The sequence below is a fragment of the Abramis brama genome (genome assembly GCF_963993115.1).
Source record: "Abramis brama genome assembly, chromosome: 23".
NCBI lineage: Eukaryota > Metazoa > Chordata > Actinopteri > Cypriniformes > Leuciscidae > Abramis > Abramis brama.
The window spans coordinates 18,761,884-18,786,227 of NC_139985.1; the positions used below are offsets into that span (position 1 = coordinate 18,761,884).

General features: G+C 36.6%; 2 protein-coding genes and 1 long non-coding RNA gene across 5 annotated transcripts in view; 1 reads left to right on the top strand and 2 right to left on the bottom strand.

Moving 5' to 3' along the window:
- LOC311074271 (histone-binding protein RBBP7-like) overlaps positions 1-22,282 on the top strand; it is a 268,186-nt gene extending 245,904 nt beyond the window's left edge. The window contains exons 1-11 of one of the 3 annotated variants that reach the window (XR_014604265.1): positions 12,124-13,224; positions 13,952-14,212; positions 14,409-14,503; positions 14,644-14,694; positions 14,947-15,331; positions 15,417-15,596; positions 16,115-16,257; positions 16,454-16,516; positions 16,761-17,277; positions 18,193-18,229; positions 18,316-18,442. Coding sequence is in view for 1 of the 3 variants with exons in the window: in XM_084100747.1 (XP_083956873.1) it covers positions 18,316-18,442; positions 19,388-19,465; positions 19,567-19,643; positions 19,809-19,866; positions 21,604-21,714; positions 21,811-21,879 (520 nt within the window). In the remaining 2 variants the exon portion in view is untranslated. Of the gene's footprint in view, positions 1-12,123; positions 13,225-13,951; positions 14,213-14,408; positions 14,504-14,643; positions 14,695-14,946; positions 15,332-15,416; positions 15,597-16,114; positions 16,258-16,453; positions 16,517-16,760; positions 17,278-18,192; positions 18,230-18,315; positions 18,443-19,387; positions 19,466-19,566; positions 19,644-19,808; positions 19,867-21,603; positions 21,715-21,810 lie in introns of those variants that run through there. The other 2 variants (XR_014604266.1, XM_084100747.1) reach the window with 2 other exon arrangements.
- On the bottom strand, positions 2,777-5,606 carry LOC311074746. The gene is made up of 5 exons (XR_014604356.1): positions 5,491-5,606; positions 5,313-5,389; positions 5,090-5,147; positions 3,246-3,356; positions 2,777-3,149 (listed from the first exon to the last, which is right to left on the bottom strand). It is a non-coding gene; the product is annotated as an uncharacterized lncRNA (long non-coding RNA).
- On the bottom strand, positions 6,477-10,578 carry LOC311074796 (serine/threonine-protein kinase pim-2-like). The gene is made up of 8 exons (XM_084101691.1): positions 10,506-10,578; positions 9,518-9,778; positions 9,227-9,321; positions 9,036-9,086; positions 8,399-8,783; positions 8,134-8,313; positions 7,211-7,273; positions 6,477-6,965 (listed from the first exon to the last, which is right to left on the bottom strand). Exons 1-7 carry the CDS (start codon positions 10,537-10,539, stop codon positions 7,254-7,256), a joined length of 1,026 nt encoding a protein of 341 aa, XP_083957817.1. The 5' UTR covers positions 10,540-10,578; the 3' UTR covers positions 6,477-6,965; positions 7,211-7,253.
- Positions 22,283-24,344: the final 2,062 nt, after the last annotated feature.

The window sequence follows — 24,344 nt, forward strand, 5'->3', positions numbered from 1 at the left end:
CACACACACACACACTCTCGCTTGGATATGTGGTTTACGGGGACTTTCCATAGGCGTTATGATTTTTCTAATGTACAAACTGTATAATCTACCCCCCTACACTAACCCTACCCCTAAACCTACCCATCACAGAAAACTTTTTGGCCTTTTTTGAATTTCAAAAAACACCATTTAGTATGTTTTTTTAAGCCGTTTGGTTTATGAGGACACAGATGTCCTCATAAACCACATTTCAGAACACAAGCAAGGCGGCAAACAATGACATACCTGGTTTAGGAGCAGAACCATAATCATGTTCAGTCATCACCACCGCAGCTGCGACCTCCTCCATCGCCTCTTCCTCACATGGCAGGGACTGCTCCAGAGGAAGGGCTGGGCAAACGTCATGCAGGGCTGCCAACTCTCACGCATTGAGCGTGAGACTCACGCAATTGACACTTTTCACACGCTCTCACGCCACACATCCATTTTCTCACGCACAGAAAAATTGCGGAGCAAAGAGGTACTTTTAATATTAAACTAATTCTCAGCTCTTGAGAACCGATCAGCTGTTACTCTTTTATTTAAAGATGCAGTACAACTTACCGAAAGTATACATGATATCGACCAATTAGTGTTTTTCAACCACGGAAAGAGGTCAGTATAACAGCAGGAAAACAATTATGTCACCTAACGTTACATTTACCTCAGGAAAGCCATTTAATGACCATAGCATGTTAAATGAATAGAAAAAATGGCTCGAGAGGAGATTTTACTGAGCACTATATTACATATTTATTATATTTTTACTTATGTCATTAAATAATTGTTATTATAACAAAAACAGCATTATATTTCATTTAATTTGTTATTTTTAACCTTTAATAATACCAGCAGATTGGGCCCTCTGTTTACAGCATTAGGTGAGATTATTTTTTTAAATAAAATTTTAAATAAACATGTAGGCTATCCAAATTAGTCAATATTGAATCAAAATCGGAATCAAATCACAAGAATGGAATTGAAATCTTGAAATTTTTGTCAAGCAATAATAAAAACTGTATCCTACCAGTAATTGTACAATGTAAACATTGTAACATGTTGTCACTAAACTTCATAAAATTCTATTTAGTTACCAAATGTTTTGACAATCACAATTACACTTATTGTGATGCAATATTTGTTTTGCATTCCGAATGATCATTATCTTTCTCAAACAATGTTTAACAGATTATTATGCACTGTAATGTTGGCTAATGAAATGATATTGAGTTCCTTTGCTCAAATTTAGTCAGTCAATTCATCTTTTTCAACGAGTGATTAGTTCGAGTCGAATCATAGGAGTCGGATTACGCTTTCGGCGCCATAGTTCTCTATACAGGCGACTCTTTCTGATTTGATTCACTATAATCTTTCAAAAGAGTCATTTGTAATGTGAATCGAACTACACTGACCACCACGCTGTTACTGCATTACACCCGCGGAGACAAAATTAAAAATAAGATTTATTTGGTTTTAAGACTCGTGTGGGGAACTCGGAAACGGAAAAGCTTTATAGATAGAGAAGCTGCAAAGAAGTGCATATAGTTCTATATGCATATGGTTCTCATAAATGAACCGAGACTCAGTGTAGGCCTATAAGGTATAGCCTATTGCCACACAGACCTGAGACATATAACGTTAGAAAGCTTGAAATGTCTACTCTTTAGCGGAACAATTCAAAACGAAAGAAAACAGACTGCGCTGCTTATGTAATTCGTAAGAAATGTGCATTTCTCTCTGGCGCTGCGAAGATCGCGAGTCGTCAACTTCATCTGTCTAGCCGACAGACACTGACATAACTGTTTTATTAGTAAACAATTAAAATGTCTCCTGCTATATTTTACATATTTGCATGTTCCTTACAAAACACTGACAGTGGGTTTTTTTTTTTTTTTTTTTTGAGCAGCTGCGGACAAATTCTTTCGACACACACACACACACACACACACACACAATATTACATAACACTCTGCGCTTATGTTATAAAAATATAATTTAACATATAAATAACCATTTTTAAATAGCCCACTTAAAGTGTTTATTACAAATAAATGACTAAATGCTAAAAATTAATACATTTTAATGAACAAACATATGCGTTGCATTTACAATTCTGTGAAAACAGCACCCCCACACTGCATGAAAAGAGGTGTATCCAGACCAGTATACTCCTGTATACACTGCTGAAATTCGGAAGAATCCAGGAGTATACTGGCCGGATAGCTCAAATTCCATGGGTCTGTGTATATCCGTATGCATCCGAAATGATACCAAATCGGATGTATGTTGTGGACATATACTTCCGTGCTACAGCCATTTGTTGCCATGGCAAGTAATCCCATCAAAGGTTTTTTCAAGAGAACATTTTCACACCTTTGTGCACCTTTTGGCCTTCCCCCCTTCCTCCCATTACCCAGACCACTATTGGAGGACAGGACACATTGAAAACCCAGGAAAGTGATTTGATTGGTTACTTTTAGAACATAGCCCACCCTAGGCCTTATCGCACAGTGATTTGATTGGTTGTAGGCCAGCTATGCAGATATTGCTCAGTATACACTAAACCCCCCTTCCCCCAATTTTAATACATTCAAATCTAATTTTAAAAACACACACAAAGAACAATGAGAAAGTCTGACATTTCTAAACAAAAAAACAGTTGATCTGTAGTTTATTTTCATAAGTGAATTAAGTACAGAAAATTATCAACAATTTAGGAATACAAAATCATTCTAAAAGTTATTACAAAAAAAATTTATTGCAAATTGACACCAAGGTTTATGCACAAAAACAAATTTAGAATTGTGATGAGCCACACCAGGCCGTAACTTCTCAGAAGTGATTGAACAAGTGGTGCAGTCTTTCTCCAAACCATCTGAGGACAAACTTCCCTACTGGGTGTGGGCTGAACCTTTTAGTCTACAGAAGGACCCTGTGATGATAAAGTATCTGCTATGTATGGAGTAGAAAGTAAGAGGATGGATTTGACTGAATAATGCTGAAAAGCAAACGCTGGAGTAAGAAGCCATGAAAGGGTTGTAGATTTTTAATGAGATCAGTTATGACGCCTGTCCCTCCAGCTCCGACGCGGGGGTGTCTGGCTCTTCATCATTGTAGATGTTCTCAGCCTAAACGAGAGAAGTTTATGATATCAGTGCAAAGTCCTAATATCAAATACATAAATAAATGGAAATCTTAAGAATGTACAGTTTTGCTGTACTTACCATCTGCCATACTTGCATAATGTTGTCCTCTGACACAGAACAGATTACCCAGGGTTCATTTGGGTTCCAGGAGAAATCTGAGATCTTAGCTGTGTGCCCACCATGAATGAACTGCCAAAACAAACAAAAGTGGATTATTAGACTGTCAAAACTGGCATGCAAAATTGTACATGCATTGAAATTCTATCAATATTTTCAAGCTTCAATAACGATACACATCATAACAGTAATCCACATGAATCAAGCGGTTTAATCCAAGGCTTCTAAAGAGACAAGATTTTGAATCTAATTTTGATTCTATATGTTATACTTAATCCATTACCATTACAATTATCTCACTTAAATGCTTGCTCACTCAATGTATTTGTGTTTTTACAATGGGGTAATGTTGTTGCGCAATAGCTTACACAGCGCACAAGGAAGCTTGGTTTCAAACTTTAAATTTCATTTACATAAAAATACAAACAGTCAATAATAAAATAAGAAAAAAAGAAACAAAATCACAAACAATAGCACAAATAAATACAATAGAATAAATATACAAATGGAAGAAATAGTGCTTTATGTTTTTCAGGTACTGTAAGTCTAATAGTAGTATTCAGGTAAGAAATACTACAGAAATTGAAGTAATCAAATGTAAAATAACACTGGATATTCTTCATTGTAAAAAATAAATACAGATTAATCCTTACAATTAAAGTTAAAAGTTATTCAGCGAGTGATTTTCTCTTTTCTTTTGTTCATTGATTAACAGGAATATTAGGCTGCTGTCACATTAAGACTGAATGCATGGATCCAATACACCGATACACATCCATTTTCTTCGGTTTACCTTCAATCAAGACACAGCCGACTGTGTTTATGTAAATACTCGCCAAGATGAGCATTTTGACAATTTTCTCAAGCTGTTTAAGAGGCAGCTTTATGTGTGTGCGCTTTGACTGTGAAATCTGTGAGTAGTAGTAAAATGATGCGCTATACCCACAATCCCACATTGAAATTCATGCGCTATAACACCAACACTATCAGAGTGCATTGAGATGAGTGAGTAAGAGGAGGCGTGCGTGTGTGTGTGTGTGTGTGTGTCAACTCGCTGTCGGAGAGAACAGAGAGCAATAAAGCGCAGATGGTATCGATGTATTGATACGGCAGAAATTTAATATTGGACCCTATTTAACTTGAGTTAAATTTACAATTTCTGACAACACTACTCAAGATATTAATACTTTTATTCAGAAAGGATGTATTAAATTGATCAAAATTGACAGTAAATACATTTCTTACAAAGATTTCTATTTTAAATAAATGCTTTCTTTTGAACTTTCTATTCATCAGAATGATTCTCTTCATTTAGAATTTCTATTCAGTCAGAATCCTGAAAAAAATGCATCAAGTAACACAACTTTTTTTCAATATTGATAAAAATGTATCTTGACCATCAAATCAGCATATTAGAATGATTTTTGAAGGATCATGTAACTCTGCAGACCGGAGTAATGATGATAATTTCAGCTTGGCTATTCAGGAATGAATTGCAGCATTTTATATTAAATAGAAATCTGTTATTTTAAATTGTAATATTCCACAGTATTACTGTCAAAAACTGTATTTTTGATCAAATAAATGCAGCTTTGATGAGCATAAGAGACATTTAAACCCCCAAAAATTTTAAAATATATATTAATTAAATATGTTATTTACACTTGTATTCAACTTTATACTAAAATAGAGTGTGATCAATAGTGTGTGTTTTTTGCTGTGGTATTGAAATAGTTACCAATAATCATATCATTATAGCTCCATCTGTCACAATAAATATTTTCAGCAAATCTATCTCGACTCACCAGCAGCTCAGGTGGCCCGTCCTCGGCGTCCTCCGCAGACTGCTCTTCTCCAATTTTACTAGAGGACATAAATGTAACAAAGCAATCAATATAAGATAAAAGCATTTGTGGATCCAAATACAGTTAGCACAAATGAACGGTTCAAATTAAACCAGGAATGAGCATCAAGAAAGAAAAAAAGTATATTTTCAGGATCAATTATAAAAGAGTAGTAATGCCATACCTCAGGTCCCAAACATTGAGGCGTCTGTCTGTGCCACTGGAGGCCAGGATGGTCTCGTTATGAGGAGACCACTGGACCTGTCAAGAGAATCAGCATTATTATTATCATTATCATCATCACTACACTATTGCTTACGGATTGCATGTTGTTGTTATATTGTAACAGAATCTTGAGTTACCTGGAAGATTTCATCCTTATGTGACTCAAAAGAGTGAAGCTTCAACTTCAGGTTGCGCAGATCCCACAATGCAACAGTCTACAGCCATAAACAAACAGTGAGCATGTCATTTTTTTATAAACATTTTTTTATATATTGTCTTATGAGCATGTCATAAGACAATGTAACAGCACAGCGCAAGGTCAGAACGTAGGCTCACTATTGGCTGAAGCTGGTCATGTGTGTGATGCTGGCCAATAGTGAGCCTACATTCTGACGTTGCGCTGTGCTGTTACACTACATGAACTCACGTCAGACGCCCACACAGAAGAAAATGAATAGTTGAATAAAGTCGGTATTTTGGGGGGTTTTTTGCACACAAAAAGTCCAAATAAATGTGAGCACTGTGCATTTGTACTAGAAGATATGCATTCATTTTGCGTTCATTTGTAAAGGACAAACAAAAATGGATCATTTTTAAATCCATAAAATAACTAATTTTACATTCTGTTTACATTACATTATGAAAAACATAACATTTTAAATGATGTGCTGTTGACTTCTGCCTTGTTCACATTCTTGCACATGAGGATTCAAAAGAGAACTTTTGTTTTCCTTTTTAATTTCGGTATGATAGAACTGTTGCAATTATTTATTTTGACAACTAATATAGAAAGTTCAACTTTTTGACAAACTCAGAATTGGTTGAATAGTTCATTGATTATAAAAAAACGCATTGAAGGTTGAATAATCTTTGGACTACAGTATTTATCTGCATGTTATCTCATCCATGAAGATGCAACAATGTAGAACAAGCTATTGGAGATTTTGAGAACCAGAACCAAGCTAACTGAGCAAGTTGAACTTTAGCTATAGTGTGTGCCCTTTTATTACTATTTAATTAATTTTAATATGAGGTGGTGGGTAATAAAAAAAATAAAATAAAATTCACTCAGTATGCTGTCGGACCGGGACAAACCTCACCTTCTGCCACTGTCCTGTTTGCTTCGGCTCTCCGAAACATCACCACTCCACCTCCATTCAGCGCTGTACGAGCCGCTGCTGCTCAGCCTAGACGACTCTCTGCATAACCGCCTCTCCACATTGTCCTCAGAGATGGACAAAGATGATGATGAGTCTGGAAAATTTTAGAATTTCAAATTTATTTTTTTGTTGTTGTTGATAATATTAATAATCAATGTAAGGATTGGTCAAAGCCTATTCTGAGTGTTTCGATGAAGTGAACGGACGTCCATCATCTGGGTTCTTCTGGCTGCCGCTCTGCCACTCTCTCTTCCTGTGAGCCGGACCTGTCAGAACAGAAACAGAAAACTCAGAAGACAAAGACTGTGTTAAATATCCATGAAGCTCCTGGATCGGTGTCTGGGTCGGGTCTGGCAGCGGATCCTGATCACGGTCATCGGAACCGGGTCTCCAAACCTCCTGACCAGCTCTCTGAGAGAAAGCAGCTCTCCTGGATCTGGAGTGGCCTGAGGCTGGAATATTTCACACATCACATAGTATTAATGTTTTAAATAATAACCAATACTCAATGTCAGTGGTCAATTACAAATTGTTACTATACATAACTTTAGTTACTCAAATTGAAAAGTTGATTTCTTATGCAAGGAACCAAATACATGTGATAAAAATTTACATCGCACAAGTTTCTACACATTAATTTACTTAATCAATGTACAACAACATACCATAAACAAATAAAAAAAACTAAAGCACTCACCTCCTATTCCTCCCATGTGAGCAATCGACAGCCTCCTCAAATCTTATGGAATTATTTTTGTGCCTATAATAAAGAACAGAACTTTTCAAGAAACTAATGAAAATATCAATTGAAACTGAATAAAATACCTTTGAAACTGAAAAAGACAGCTTCTGTGACTTCGTTTTTAATATAATGCATGGTTTGCTAACTGTTTTCTCATCTTTTTTTTTTTGAGAAACAATTGATAATAATCCTCTGTCTCTGTTACACTTCCTCACACCTGAAATCACTGATCGAGTGAATCTCCTGAACTCCTCCGATCTACAGTAGATCATTTCTAATCCATTTGTTGTGACATCTGCTCTAACGTGGGCCGTTTCGTTGGATCCCGGGCTAGGCACTGGCTAATCAGATCTCTGCATTCTGCACAAATGTTAATAAGGAGAGAGCTGGTTAGTCATGACCATGTGACTTGGCATCTATGAAAACAGCATCTAAAACGTGATTAATATCATGTAAAATGTTCCTCATCTTTACTTTAAAAGTGAAGTATGTGGTTTCTGCGACACCTAGCGGAATTAGCAAAGGCCCCTTTTGTGCAATCGCGTCGTCCCCAACTTAAACATCACAAACCCAGCTCTTACTTGCTCTTGTGAAGGCATGTTTCAGGTCCAACATATTAGGAATACTTTTAGCTGTGTTGCATTTGTCTTTCTGAAAATGTGTGTTTCTGAATGGGAGCATGATGATGCTGTATGGTATTGAAGCATGCTTTGTAGCGTGTAGCAAGACAATGCTCTGTTCACTTTGACGTGTTCATGACCTGTTTAATCTTTGAAGGTAGCCTATAAATGCAGCGAATTTCGGCTTTCACTTCTGTAACTAAAGCTGAATTTCTAAAAGCGGTGTGTTTATCAGTGTTTTCAATATTATTCACTCACCTCTGGATAAGTTGGAATTCTGAAATGTAACTTTAGCTTCTATGATTTCTGTTTCACTGCAAAAAGGAAGAGATGCGTTCACCATCTGATAAAACATCACTCCTAGAGCCCAGACATTTGCTGGGACGGCGTGGAATCTGGGTTCTGTGAAGACTTCAGGTGGGCAGTGATCCTGTCTTCCTGTAAGTACGACATTTGCACATTGTTGAGCTTTTTTTCTTAAAGCGTCACTACATTCAGGTTTCCACGCTCTCAAAATGCTCACCAACGTATATGTCGCTCTCGTAGCCCTCACTACTGAATAGCTGACCGCAGCCAAAGTCTATCAGCTTGAGGAATAATGAGCTTCTCTTCAACAGGAAATTCTGCGCTTGAATGTCATTATGAAAAACGCCATGCTCGATGCAGTGTTGTACTGCCAGCACAGCCTGTCCCATTAAGTCCCATACTATTGTTTCGCACACTTCAGGATTACGACGAGTGATGAAGTCCAGCAAGCTCTCGCAGGGTTCGGGGAACTCCATGATGAGAGTGAATTTGCGAGGATGTTCAAACCACTCGAATAGTTGTATGACGTAGGGGCTTATGGGTTCTCGTCTCATCATTAGCAGGAGCGCCACTTCTGTAATGAGAGGTTCAGGATGTCCAGGCTAGAGAAAAGCAGTAGACAGAAGGCAAGCTGGGTAAAAACCTGACGAAAACATGTCATTTTTAAACATACTTTTCTTTGATCTTTTTAGATACGTTGAAAAGAACCTCAAAAGAGCTCAAAGTTTTTTCTTTTGTGCCTCTAGGCTTATTTGTCAATCACATTTACACCTAGTGCGCCCTGTTGAAGTGTATTAACTACAGCAATCTGCACTTAAACAACTAAATACATATTCAGGTTTTGGCCGACTTACAATATCAAGATAAAGGAAATTGTCAAACTTGCGCATCCGCTTGATGGCAACCTGCCAAAAAAAAAAAAAGAGTTTCAGTAACAGTATTCCAGCACATGACCTTGCGCTAAGTATTAAACCATCTGTAAATGTTTTGAATATGTTTTGATGCACGCAAAACCAAAATGTTTGCACAATTCGGGAAGATTTACCTTTTTGCCATCAAATTTGCGTGTTCCCCTGTACACACTGCCAAACATTCCACATCCAATCATCTGTCCCGCTTTATAGAGAGACTCAAAGGACTCTGAAAAACAAACAGAAAAATATGGGAAATATATACGAGATAAAATATCAGTCCTGGTTGTGTCGATAAAATAATGTTAATATGGGGAAAATAATATGAATATTCTCTGAAAACAAGCCGTAAGATATTTTTAGTGGAAAACAAGACGACAACACTGTTTAAAATAATGTCGGAGAAATAAGTACTGGCGATTTACCATTATTTGGCTCGACGTCGCAGAGATATTGTGCAGCGGATGATGGATCAGGATCAGGTGATGATGGATCAGGATCAGGTGATGATGGATCAGGTGATGATGGATCAGGATCAGGCTCTGGCTCCAGATCTGCTGTAGGGAGAAAAGGCTCCACAACATCCACAGCACAACTGTGGCAACAGCAGCAGAAAAAACCCTTCACAGCCGTCCATACCCTGTTGAGGAAACGACCAATTCTTTTCCTCTTCCTTGTAGGTTTTTCTGAAATGAAGAGAAACATCTCTGATGTCAAATTAATGATATCATGACATAACTTACATTTTACTGTTAAATTATTATCTGTAATGTTAAAAATCCAAAGTAATGGAAATATTTCCAAGCTACCCACCTGACTTCTGCTAAATGCTTGCATAAATGTCCCAAAATCGTATTTCACAATATCAAAAGTCCTTTTATTTCACAATTTTTATTAATCACATAAAATAATAATGTAATCCTCTGCACGACGGCCATTTTGACAATTTTGTGAGTATTTGACAATTCAAGTGCAATAAGTCAGAAATATAATTCTACTGGGAATGGAATGCTGTCTGAGAATCGTCTTTCTGTGCGCGTGTTTCTGGTGTGTGTATAAATAAAGTTTTCTAATTAAGTTAAGCAATCGTTATTTCTAAATTTTCCCTGAACGTTCATAACGTCCAGTTTTTTTCAATGTTTCAAAAATGTTTTTTCTTGGTTAAAGGAACATTATATTTAATAATTTTGCATTATGGGAATGCTACTTTTGAATGTTCTCTTAATGCTCTGAAAATGTTCCAATTAAAATATATATAAAAAAAAAATTAAAAAAAATCAGAAAGCAAAATTCAGCTGAGCACCAGTAAATGTGACCGGACATTAACATGCTAAAAACTTGAAGCAGTTTTGCATGGAATAGCAAAATCTCTATCTGTACACATTACACTGCCCAGCCTTATTTCAGTCTCACCTGTTGAGCTCTTGTTCACAGGAGAATTCTCCATGGCACCCTGAGCAGTTCGGCCACTTGAAGTCTCTGTCGGCTCGACATTAGCCAACATTACAGTGCATAATAATCTGTTAAACATTGTTTGAGAAAGATAATGATCATTCGGAATGCAAAACAAATATTGCATCACAATAAGTGTAATTGTGATTGTCAAAACATTTGGTAACTAAATAGAATTTTATGAAGTTTAGTGACAACATGTTACAATGACTGGTAGGATACAGTTTTTATTATTGCTTGACAAAAATTTCAAGATTTCAATTCCATTCTTGTGATTTGATTCCGATTTTGATTCAATATTGACTAATTTGGATAGCCTACATGTTTATTTTAAATTTTATTTTAAAAAATAATCTCACCTAATGCTGTAAACAGAGGGCCCAATCTGCTGGTATTATTAAAGGTTAAAAATAACAAATTAAATTAAATATAATGCTGTTTTTGTTATAATAACAATTATTTAATGACATAAGTAAAAATATAATAAATATGTAATATAGTGCTCAGTAAAATCTCCTCTCTAGCCATTTTTTCTATTCATTTAACATGCTATGGTCATTAAATGGCTTTCCTGAGGTAAATGTAACGTTATGTGACATAATTGTTTTTCTGCTGTTATACTGACCTCTTTCCGTGGTTGAAAAACACTAATTGGTCGATATCATGTATACTTTCGGTAAGTTGTACTGCATCTTTAAATAAAAGAGTAACAGCTGATCGGTTCTCAAGAGCTGAGAATTAGTTTAATATTAAAAGTACCTCTTTGCTCCGCAATTTTTCTGTGCGTGAGAAAATGGATGTGTGGCGTGAGAGCGTGTGAAAAGTGTCAATTGCGTGAGTCTCACGCTCAATGCGTGAGAGTTGGCAGCCCTGGGAACTCAATATCATTTCATTAGCCAACATTACAGTGCATAATAATCTGTTAAACATTGTTTGAGAAAGATAATGATCATTGTAAAATAAATGATGAACGTCATCCTCCACTCCTTGATTAGTAAAATCATAAATGGGCTTTATATTAATTTTAATTTTCTTTTCTTCACCACCTACTACTAACCGATGTGATGACGCATCAGTGATATTGAAATCTGATTGGCTCTATGTTTACATGCGGAAATTTAATTTGTCTAGACTTTAAGGTGATGTCCGATTTATCCCCCCTTAATTGTGCCTTTTTGCACGCATTTTGGACAGAAGCAACTACAGTCCAGACTGTAAGTGCCTTGCGAAGTCGGTGCTAATTTGCTCAATTCTGAATAGCTAATGCAGATTTTGGGCAAGAATAATTCCACGGATAATAACAATAATAATAATAATAATAATAATAACAATAACTGTTTAATATTAAGTTGGTTACTTTTCAATAAATGTGTTGATATTCGATGTGCGACTTCAGGTGTACGTGCGTGGTTATGAATTATTTGAATTTTATTTGCTATCGCGACGCATGTTTTGAATTTTGACTGCATTTGTATACACTCGAACTGATCGTTTTCTGAGTTGGTTGAGAGACGAGGCGAACAATTCAGAGACTTTTGCAAAGTATTTTCTATGCAAATCTTGTGAAGCTGAAGCGGAGAAGAGACTTTTATTCTAGAAGATCGGCGCATATATACGCATATATCCTTTACACATTTTTATTTTTTAAAGAGTTCATATTGTTTTTGTGGAGACTTTTATTTAATTGTTCTTTACGTTAGAAGGAGTTTGGCGTTTTATTTCTTTTTTTTTGTTTATTATTTTATTATTATTTTTATTATTGTTGTTGCATTTCTGAGGAGAGTTGTATTTTGTTCTTTTTGTATTGTTTTTTGTATTGTTTTTATTGCAGATTGGAGGATCGATGGCTCACATGGGGGGAAGAGGAGGTGATTGCTTTGGTTTTTTATTTGTAAATGTATGTTATGGTATAATATTGTTGTACAATGATTGAGTAAGTGTGAAGAAACTTGTGCAAGGTAAATTTGATCCCCCAATTTTCCCAGCTAAGTGATCACATGTATTTGATTCCTTGCATATGAAATCAACTTTTCAATTTGAGTAACTAAAGTTATCTATTGTAACAATTTGTAATTGTCAATTTGTCAACTGACATTTAGTATTGGTTGTTGTTATTAAACCATTAATACTAACTATGTGAAATAGTATATTAGTAATAGTATTTAGTATCTGTTTCTGTTCTGACAGGTCCGGCTCACAGGAAGAAGGAGTGGCAGAGCGGCAGCCAGAAGAGCCCAGATGATGGACGCCTGTCCACTTCATCGGAACACTCTCGCAGAGGTCAGAATAGGCTTTGACCAATTTTTACATTGATTATAAATATTATTACAAAAAAAAGAAGAAAAAAAAACAGTTTTTGATGTCTGAAATTTTCCAGACTCATCATCATCTTTGTCCATCTCTGAGGACAATGTGGAGAGGCTGTTATGCAGAGAGTCGTCTAGGCTGAGCAGCAGCGGCTCGTGCAGCGCTGAATGGAGGTGGAGTGGTGATGTTTCGGAGAGCCGAAGCGAACAGGACAGTGGCAGCAGCTGCGGTTTGTCCCGGTCCGACAGCATGGAAGGGTGGTGGCGGTGCCATCCACTCCCGGGTCAAGTTGCCGTCGAGCCGACAGAGACTTCAAGTGGCCGAACTGCTCAGGGTGCCATGGAGAATTCTCCTGTGAACAAGAGCTCAACAGGTGAGACTGAAATAAGGCTGGGCAGTGTAATGTGTACAGATAGAGATTTTGCTATTCCATGCAAAACTGCTTCAAGTTTTTAGCATGTTAATGTCCGGTCACATTTACTGGTGCTCAGCTGAATTTTGCTTTCTGATTTTTTTTTATTTTTTTTTTATATATATTTTAATTGGAACATTTTCAGAGCATTAAGAGAACATTCAAAAGTAGCATTCCCATAATGCAAAATTATTAAATATAATGTTCCTTTAACCAAGAAAAAACATTTTTGAAACATTGAAAAAAACTGGACGTTATGAACGTTCAGGGAAAATTTAGAAATAACGATTGCTTAACTTAATTAGAAAACTTTATTTATACACACACCAGAAACACGCGCACAGAAAGACGATTCTCAGACAGCATTCCATTCCCAGTAGAATTATATTTCTGACTTATTGCACTTGAATTGTCAAATACTCACAAAATTGTCAAAATGGCCGTCGTGCAGAGGATTACATTATTATTTTATGTGATTAATAAAAATTGTGAAATAAAAGGACTTTTGATATTGTGAAATACGATTTTGGGACATTTATGCAAGCATTTAGCAGAAGTCAGGTGGGTAGCTTGGAAATATTTCCATTACTTTGGATTTTTAACATTACAGATAATAATTTAACAGTAAAATGTAAGTTATGTCATGATATCATTAATTTGACATCAGAGATGTTTCTCTTCATTTCAGAAAAACCTACAAGGAAGAGGAAAAGAATTGGTCGTTTCCTCAACAGGGTATGGACGGCTGTGAAGGGTTTTTTCTGCTGCTGTTGCCACAGTTGTGCTGTGGATGTTGTGGAGCCTTTTCTCCCTACAGCAGATCTGGAGCCAGAGCCTGATCCTGATCCATCATCACCTGATCCATCATCACCTGATCCTGATCCATCATCACCTGATCCTGATCCATCATCCGCTGCACAATATCTCTGCGACGTCGAGCCAAATAATGGTAAATCGCCAGTACTTATTTCTCCGACATTATTTTAAACAGTGTTGTCGTCTTGTTTTCCACTAAAAATATCTTACGGCTTGTTTTCAGAGAATATTCATATTATTTTCCCCATATTAACATTATTTTATCGACACAACCAGGACTGATATTTTATCTCGTATATATTTCCCATATTTTTCTGTTTGTTTTTCAGAGTCCTTTGAGTCTCTCTATAAAGCGGGACAGATGATTGGATGTGGAATGTTTGGCAGTGTGTACAGGGGAACACGCAAATTTGATGGCAAAAAGGTAAATCTTCCCGAATTGTGCAAACATTTTGGTTTTGCGTGCATCAAAACATATTCAAAACATTAACAGATGGTTTAATACTTAGCGCAAGGTCATGTGCTGGAATACTGTTACTGAAACTCTTTTTTTTTTTTTGGCAGGTTGCCATCAAGCGGATGCGCAAGTTTGACAATTTCCTTTATCTTGATATTGTAAGTCGGCCAAAACCTGAATATGTATTTAGTTGTTTAAGTGCAGATTGCTGTAGTTAATACACTTAAACAGGGCGCACTAGGTGTAAATGTGATTGACAAATAAGTCTAGAGGCACAAAAGAAAAAACTTTGAGCTCTTTTGAGGTTCTTTTCAACGTATCTAAAAAGATCAAAGAAAAGTATGTTTAAAAATGACATGTTTTCGTCAGGTTTTTACCCAGCTTGCCTTCTGTCTACTGCTTTTCTCTAGCCTGGACATCCAGAACCTCTCATTACAGAAGTGGCGCTCCTGCTAATGATGAGACGAGAACCCATAAGCCCCTACGTCATACAACTATTCGAGTGGTTTGAACATCCTCGCAAATTCACTCTCATCATGGAGTTCCCCGAACCCTGCGAGAGCTTGCTGGACTTCATCACTCGTCATAATCCTGAAGTGTGCGAAACAATAGTATGGGACTTAATGGGACAGGCTGTGCTGGCAGTACAACACTGCATCGAGCATGGCGTTTTTCATAATGACATTCAAGCGCAGAATTTCCTGTTGAAGAGAAGCTCATTATTCCTCAAGCTGATAGACTTTGGCTGCGGTCAGCTATTCAGTAGTGAGGGCTACGAGAGCGACATATACGTTGGTGAGCATTTTGAGAGCGTGGAAACCTGAATGTAGTGACGCTTTAAGAAAAAAAGCTCAACAATGTGCAAATGTCGTACTTACAGGAAGACAGGATCACTGCCCACCTGAAGTCTTCACAGAACCCAGATTCCACGCCGTCCCAGCAAATGTCTGGGCTCTAGGAGTGATGTTTTATCAGATGGTGAACGCATCTCTTCCTTTTTGCAGTGAAACAGAAATCATAGAAGCTAAAGTTACATTTCAGAATTCCAACTTATCCAGAGGTGAGTGAATAATATTGAAAACACTGATAAACACACCGCTTTTAGAAATTCAGCTTTAGTTACAGAAGTGAAAGCCGAAATTCGCTGCATTTATAGGCTACCTTCAAAGATTAAACAGGTCATGAACACGTCAAAGTGAACAGAGCATTGTCTTGCTACACGCTACAAAGCATGCTTCAATACCATACAGCATCATCATGCTCCCATTCAGAAACACACATTTTCAGAAAGACAAATGCAACACAGCTAAAAGTATTCCTAATATGTTGGACCTGAAACATGCCTTCACAAGAGCAAGTAAGAGCTGGGTTTGTGATGTTTAAGTTGGGGACGACGCGATTGCACAAAAGGGGCCTTTGCTAATTCCGCTAGGTGTCGCAGAAACCACATACTTCACTTTTAAAGTAAAGATGAGGAACATTTTACATGATATTAATCACGTTTTAGATGCTGTTTTCATAGATGCCAAGTCACATGGTCATGACTAACCAGCTCTCTCCTTATTAACATTTGTGCAGAATGCAGAGATCTGATTAGCCAGTGCCTAGCCCGGGATCCAACGAAACGGCCCACGTTAGAGCAGATGTCACAACAAATGGATTAGAAATGATCTACTGTAGGTCGGAGGAGTTCAGGAGATTCACTCGATCAGTGATTTCAGGTGTGAGGAAGTGTAACAGAGACAGAGGATTATTATCAATTGTTTCTCAAAAAAAAGATGAGAAAACAGTTAGCAAACCATGCATTATACTAAAAACGAAGTCACAGAAGCTGTCTTTTTCAGTTTCAAAGGTATTTTATTCAGTTTCAATTTATATTTTCATTAGTTTCTTGAAAAGTTATGTTCTTTATTATAGGCACAAAAATAATTCCATAAGATTTGAGGAGGCTGTCGATTGCTCACATGGGAGGAAGAGGAGGTGAGTGCTTTAGTTTTTTTTATTTGTTTATGGTATGTTGTTGTACATTGATTAAGTAAATTAATGTGTAGAAACTTGTGCGATGTAAATTTTTATCACATGTATTTGGTTCCTTGCATAAGAAATCAACTTTTCAATTTGAGTAACTAAAGTTATGTATAGTAACAATTTGTAATTGACCACTGACATTGAGTATTGGTTATTATTAAAACATTAATACTATGTGATGTGTGAAATATTCCAGCCTCAGGCCACTCCACTCCAGATCCAGGAGAGCTGCTTTCTCTCAGAGAGCTGGTCAGGAGGTTTGGAGACCCGGTTCCGATGACCGTGATCAGGATCCGCTGCCAGACCCGACCCAGACACCGATCCAGGAGCTTCATGGATATTTAACACAGTCTTTGTCTTCTGAGTTTTCTGTTTCTGTTCTGACAGGTCCGGCTCACAGGAAGAGAGAGTGGCAGAGCGGCAGCCAGAAGAACCCAGATGATGGACGTCCGTTCACTTCATCGAAACACTCAGAATAGGCTTTGACCAATCCTTACATTGATTATTAATATTATCAACAACAACAAAAAAATAAATTTGAAATTCTAAAATTTTCCAGACTCATCATCACCTTTGTCCATCTCTGAGGACAATGTGGAGAGGCGGTTATGCAGAGAGTCGTCTAGGCTGAGCAGCAGCGGCTCGTACAGCGCTGAATGGAGGTGGAGTGGTGATGTTTCGGAGAGCCGAAGCAAACAGGACAGTGGCAGAAGGTGAGGTTTGTCCCGGTCCGACAGCATACTGAGTGAATTTATTATTTTTTATTTTTTTTTATTACCCACCACCTCATATTAAAATGAATTAAATAGTAATAAAAGGGCACACACTATAGCTAAAGTTCAACTTGCTCAGTTAGCTTGGTTCTGGTTCTCAAAATCTCCAATAGCTTGTTCTACATTGTTGCATCTTCATGGATGAGATAACATGCAAATAAATACTGTAGTCCAAAGATTATTCAACCTTCAATGCGTTTTTTTATAATCAATGAACTATTCAACCAATTCTGAGTTTGTCAAAAAGTTGAACTTTCTATATTAGTTGTCAAAATAAATAATTGCAACAGTTCTATCATACCGAAATTAAAAAGGAAAACAAAAGTTCTCTTTTGAATCCTCATGTGCAAGAATGTGAACAAGGCAGAAGTCAACAGCACATCATTTAAAATGTTATGTTTTTCATAATGTAATGTAAACAGAATGTAAAATTAGTTATTTTATGGATTTAAAAATGATCCATTTTTGTTTGTCCTTTACAAATGAACGCAAAATGAATGCATATCTTCTAGTACAAATGCACAGTGCTCACATTTATTTGGACTTTTTGTGTGCAAAAAACCCCCCAAAATACCGACTTTATTCAACTATTCATTTTCTTCTGTGTGGGCGTCTGACGTGAGTTCATGTAGTGTAACAGCACAGCGCAACGTCAGAATGTAGGCTCACTATTGGCCAGCATCACACACATGACCAGCTTCAGCCAATAGTGAGCCTACGTTCTGACCTTGCGCTGTGCTGTTACATTGTCTTTACTAACTTTCTGGGCTGGCAAGTTTCAATAACATAGAAGCCAATGGAGTAGTGAGACAGCTCTTTTAGATATCTGAAAATATCTGAATTTGTGTTCCGAAGATGAACGAAAGCCTTACGGGGTTGGAACAACATGAGGGTGAGTAATTACTGACAGAATTTTTATTTTTGGGGTGAACTAACCCTTTAAGTTGTATTACACTATGAAATGTCTGTCTTCTACAGCTGGGACACACGATCCAATAACACATCAAAGCCCAGTCACTCTGTGGACGCCCACACGGCCGAAGTCAACTGCCTGTCCTTCAACCCATACAGCGAGTTTATTCTGGCCAGTGGCTCAGCAGACAAGGTCTGTACATGTTGCGATCTACATAATCACACATGCACACTCATCTGTAGGAAGAATTTGCTTTAGAGATCCGTCCTCATGCGGAGGGGACACAATCCCCTTAAAGAGTTAGTTCACCCAAAAATAGAAATTCTGTCATTAATTTTTTGCCCTCATGTCGTTCCAAACCCATAAGACTTTCGTTCATCTTCAAAGCACAAATTAAGATATTTTTAATGAAATCTTAGAGATTTCTGTCCCTCTATTGGCAGTCTACAGAACTACCACTTTGACAAAAAGTTAATAAAGAGATCGTAAAACGAATCCAGATGAATTGAATGGTTTAGTACAAATGTTCTGAAGAGATTTGATCGCTTTATATGATAAACTGATTGAATTTAGGCTTTTATTCACATATTAACATTCATCAACTCACACATCAGTTGTGGTAAACGGAAGCTCAAGCATGTTCGTTTGACATGCGAGAAACAATGAGGTTCATTCTCGCATGTCAAGTTCGGTTGAGCTTCTGTTTGTGTTTGCTGATCAATGTTTATATATGAATTAAAGCCTAAATTAAATCTGTTTATCATATAAAGCGATCGAGTCTCTTAAAAAAAATTGGACTAAACCGCTCGATTCATATGGATTGGTTTACAATCTTTTTTATAAACTTTTTGAAACATCAAAGTGGTAGTTGTGCAGACAAATCTTTCAGATTTTATCAAAAATATATTTTGTGCTTTGAAGATGAACGGAAGCCTTACGGGTTTGGAACAACATGAGGGTGAGTAATTAATAACAGAATTATCATTTTTGTGTGAACTATCTGTTTAAGCCCAAAGTACACATCAGTTTTGATGTATGCATACAGCCTAATGCATAAGCTTTTAAAGTATAGTCTATTTAATATTGTGCATGATTTAGAAAAAAAATGACATGCTCACTGTTTGTTTATGGCTGTAGACTGTTGCATTGTGGGATCTGCGCAACCTGAAGTTGAAGCTTCACTCTTTTGAGTCACATAAGGATGAAATCTTCCAGGTAACTCAAGATTCTGTTACAATATAACAACAACATGCAATCCGTAAGCAATAGTGTAGTGATGATGATAATGATAATAATAATGCTGATTCTCTTGACAGGTCCAGTGGTCTCCTCATAACGAGACCATCCTGGCCTCCAGTGGCACAGACAGACGCCTCAATGTTTGGGACCTGAGGTATGGCATTACTACTCTTTTATAATTGATCCTGAAAATATACTTTTTTTCTTTCTTGATGCTCATTCCTGGTTTAATTTGAACCGTTCATTTGTGCTAACTGTATTTGGATCCACAAATGCTTTTATCTTATATTGATTGCTTTGTTACATTTATGTCCTCTAGTAAAATTGGAGAAGAGCAGTCTGCGGAGGACGCCGAGGACGGGCCACCTGAGCTGCTGGTGAGTCGAGATAGATTTGCTGAAAATATTTATTGTGACAGATGGAGCTATAATGATATGATTATTGATAACTATTTCAATACCACAGCAAAAAACACACACTATTGATCACACTCTATTTTAGTATAAAGTTGAATACAAGTGTAAATAACATATTTAATTAATATATATTTTAAAATTTTTGGGGGTTTAAATGTCTCTTATGCTCATCAAAGCTGCATTTATTTGATCAAAAATACAGTTTTTGACAGTAATACTGTGGAATATTACAATTTAAAATAACAGATTTCTATTTAATATAAAATGCTGCAATTCATTCCTGAATAGCCAAGCTGAAATTATCATCATTACTCCGGTCTGCAGAGTTACATGATCCTTCAAAAATCATGCTAATATGCTGATTTGATGGTCAAGATACATTTTTATCAATATTGAAAAAAAGTTGTGTTACTTGATGCATTTTTTTCAGGATTCTGACTGAATAGAAATTCTAAATGAAGAGAATCATTCTGATGAATAGAAAGTTCAAAAGAAAGCATTTATTTAAAATAGAAATCTTTGTAAGAAATGTATTTACTGTCAATTTTGATCAATTTAATACATCCTTTCTGAATAAAAGTATTAATATCTTGAGTAGTGTTGTCAGAAATGGTAAATTTAACTCAAGTTAAATAGGGTCCAATATTAAATTTCTGCCGTATCAACACATCGATACCATCTGCGCTTTATTGCTCTCTGTTCTCTCCGACAGCGAGTTGACACACACACACACACACACACACACGCACGCCTCCTCTTACTCACTCGTCTCAATGCACTCTGATAGTGTTGGTGTTATAGCGCATGAATTTCAATGTGGGATTGTGGGTATAGCGCATCATTTTACTACTACTCACAGATTTCACAGTCAAAGCGCACACACATAAAGCTGCCTCTTAAACAGCTTGAGAAAATTGTCAAAATGCTCATCTTGGCAAGTATTTACATAAACGCAGTCGGCTGTGTCTTGATTGAAGGTAAACCGAAGAAAATGGATGTGTATCGGTGTATTGGATCCATGCATTCAGTCTTAATGTGACAGCAGCCTAATATTCCTGTTAATCAATGAACAAAAGAAAAGAGAAAATCACTCGCTGAATAACTTTTAACTTTAATTGTAAGGATTAATCTGTATTTATTTTTTACAATGAAGAAAATCCAGTGTTATTTTACATTTGATTACTTCAATTTCTGTAGTATTTCTTACCTGAATACTACTATTAGACTTACAGTACCTGAAAAACATAAAGCACTATTTCTTCCATTTGTATATTTATTCTATTGTATTTATTTGTGCTATTGTTTGTGATTTTGTTTCTTTTTTTCTTATTTTATTATTGACTGTTTGTATTTTTATGTAAATGAAATTTAAAGTTTGAAACCAAGCTTCCTTGTGCGCTGTGTAAGCTATTGCGCAACAACATTACCCCATTGTAAAAACACAAATACATTGAGTGAGCAAGCATTTAAGTGAGATAATTGTAATGGTAATGGATTAAGTATAAAATATAGAATCAAAATTAGATTCAAAATCTTGTCTCTTTAGAAGCCTTGGATTAAACCGCTTGATTCATGTGGATTACTGTTATGATGTGTATCGTTATTGAAGCTTGAAAATATTGATAGAATTTCAATGCATGTACAATTTTGCATGCCAGTTTTGACAGTCTAATAATCCACTTTTGTTTGTTTTGGCAGTTCATTCATGGTGGGCACACAGCTAAGATCTCAGATTTCTCCTGGAACCCAAATGAACCCTGGGTAATCTGTTCTGTGTCAGAGGACAACATTATGCAAGTATGGCAGATGGTAAGTACAGCAAAACTGTACATTCTTAAGATTTCCATTTATTTATGTATTTGATATTAGGACTTTGCACTGATATCATAAACTTCTCTCGTTTAGGCTGAGAACATCTACAATGATGAAGAGCCAGACACCCCCGCGTCGGAGCTGGAGGGACAGGCGTCATAACTGATCTCATTAAAAATCTACAACCCTTTCATGGCTTCTTACTCCAGCGTTTGCTTTTCAGCATTATTCAGTCAAATCCATCCTCTTACTTTCTACTCCATACATAGCAGATACTTTATCATCACAGGGTCCTTCTGTAGACTAAAAGGTTCAGCCCACACCCAGTAGGGAAGTTTGTCCTCAGATGGTTTGGAGAAAGACTGCACCACTTGTTCAATCACTTCTGAGAAGTTACGGCCTGGTGTGGCTCGTCACAATTCTAAATTTGTTTTTGTGCATAAACCTTGGTGTCAATTTGCAATAAATCTTTTGTAATAACTTTTAGAATGATTTTGTATTCCTAAATTGTTGATAATTTTCTGTACTTAATTCACTTATGAAAATAAACTACAGATCAACTGTTTTTTTTGTTTAGAAATGTCAGACTTTCTCATTGTTCTTTGTGTGTGTTTTTAAAATTAGATTTGAATGTATTAAAATTGGGGGAAGGGGGGTTTAGTGTATACTGAGCAATATCTGCATAGCTGGCCTACAACCAATCAAATCACTGTGCGATAAGGCCTAGGGTGGGCTATGTTCTAAAAGTAACCAATCAAATCACTTTCCTGGGTTTTCAATGTGTCCTGTCCTCCAATAGTGGTCTGGGTAATGGGAGGAAGGGGGGAAGGCCAAAAGGTGCACAAAGGTGTGAAAATGTTCTCTTGAAAAAACCTTTGATGGGATTACTTGCCATGGCAACGAATGGCTGTAGCACGGAAGTATACGTCCACAACATACATCCGATTTGGTATCATTTCGGATGTAAACGGATATATACAGATCTATGGAATTTGAGCTATCCGGCCAGTATACTCCTGGATTCTTCCGAATTTCAGCAGTGTATACAGGAGTATACTGGTCTGGATACACCTCTTTTCATGCAGTGTGGGGGTGCTGTTTTCACAGAATTGTAAATGCAACGCATATGTTTGTTCATTAAAATGTATTATTTTTTAGCATTTAGTAATTTATTTGTAATAAACACTTTAAGTGGGCTATTTAAAAATTGTTATTTATATGTTAAATTATCTTTTTAAAACATAAGCTCAGAGTGTTATGTAATATTGTGTGTGTGTGTGTGTCGAAAGAATTTGTCCGCAGCTGCTCAAAAAACAACCCCAGTCAAAATCCCCACTGTCAGTGTTTTGTAAGGAACATGCAAATATGTAAAATATAGCAGGAGACATTTTAATTGTTTACTAATAAAACAGTTATTTTTTATGTCAGTGTCTGTCGGCTAGACAGATGAAGTTGACGACTCGCGATCTTCGCAGCGCCAGAGAGAAATGCACATTTCTTACGAATTACATAAGCAGCGCAGTCTGTTTTCTTTCGTTTTGAATTGTTCCGCTAAAGAGTAGACATTTCAAGCTAGATATATGTCTCAGGTCTGTGAGGCAATAGGCTATACCTTATAGGCCTTCGCTGAGTCTCGGTTCATTTATGAGAACCATATGCATATAGAACTATATTCTTTGCAGCTTCTCTATCTATAACGCTTTTCCGTTTCCGAGTTCCCCACACGAGTCTTAAAACCAAATAAATCTTATTTTTAATGTTGTCTCCGCGGGTGTAATGCAGCGTGGTGGTCAGTGTAGTTCGATTCACATCATAAATGACTCTTTTGAAAGATTAGTGAATTAAATCAGAAAGAGTCGCCTGTATAGAGAACTATGGCGCCGAAAGCGTAGTCCGACTCCTGTGATTCATTCGAGTCGAACTAATCACTCGTTGAAAAAGACGAATTGACTGACTAAATTTGAGCAAAGGAACTCAATATCATTTCATTAGCCAACATTACAGTGCATAATAATCTGTTAAACATTGTTTGAGAAAGACAATGATCATTGTAAACGTCATCCTCCACGTCATCCTCCACTCCTTGATTAGTAAAATCATAAATGGGCTTCATATTAATTTTCATTTTCTTTTCTTCACCACCTACTACTTACCGATGTGATGACGCATCAGTGATACTGAAATCTGATTGGCTCTATGTTTACATGCGGAAATGTAATTTTTCTAGACTTTATAATATATTAAGATGATGTCCGATTTATCCCCCCTTGTGCCTTTTTGCACGCATTTTGGACAGAAGCAATGACTACAGTCCAGACTGTAAGTGCCTTGCGAAGTCGGTGCTAATTTGCTCAATTGTGAATAGCTATGCAGATTTTGGGCACGAATAATTCCACGGATATAATAACAATAATAATAACAACAATAACTGTTTAATATTAAGTTGGTTACTTTTCAATAAATGTGTTGATATTCGATGTGCGACTTCAGGTGTACGTGCGTGGTTATGAATTATTTGAATTTTATTTGCTATCGCGACGCGTGTTTTGAATTTTGACTGCATTTGTATACACTCGAACTGATCGTTTTCTGAGTTGGTTGAGAGACGAGGCGAACAATTCAGAGAT

Coding starts and splice junctions, on each gene's coding strand:
- LOC311074796 (XM_084101691.1), bottom strand. CDS start 10,539: ATGGAGAATTCTCCTGTGAACAAGAGCTCAACAG. Junction 9,322..9,517: donor CGACGTCGAGCCAAATAATG/GTAAATCGCCAG, acceptor TTTGTTTTTCAG/AGTCCTTTGAGTCTCTCTAT. Junction 8,784..9,035: donor ATTTCCTTTATCTTGATATT/GTAAGTCGGCCA, acceptor GCTTTTCTCTAG/CCTGGACATCCTGAACCTCT.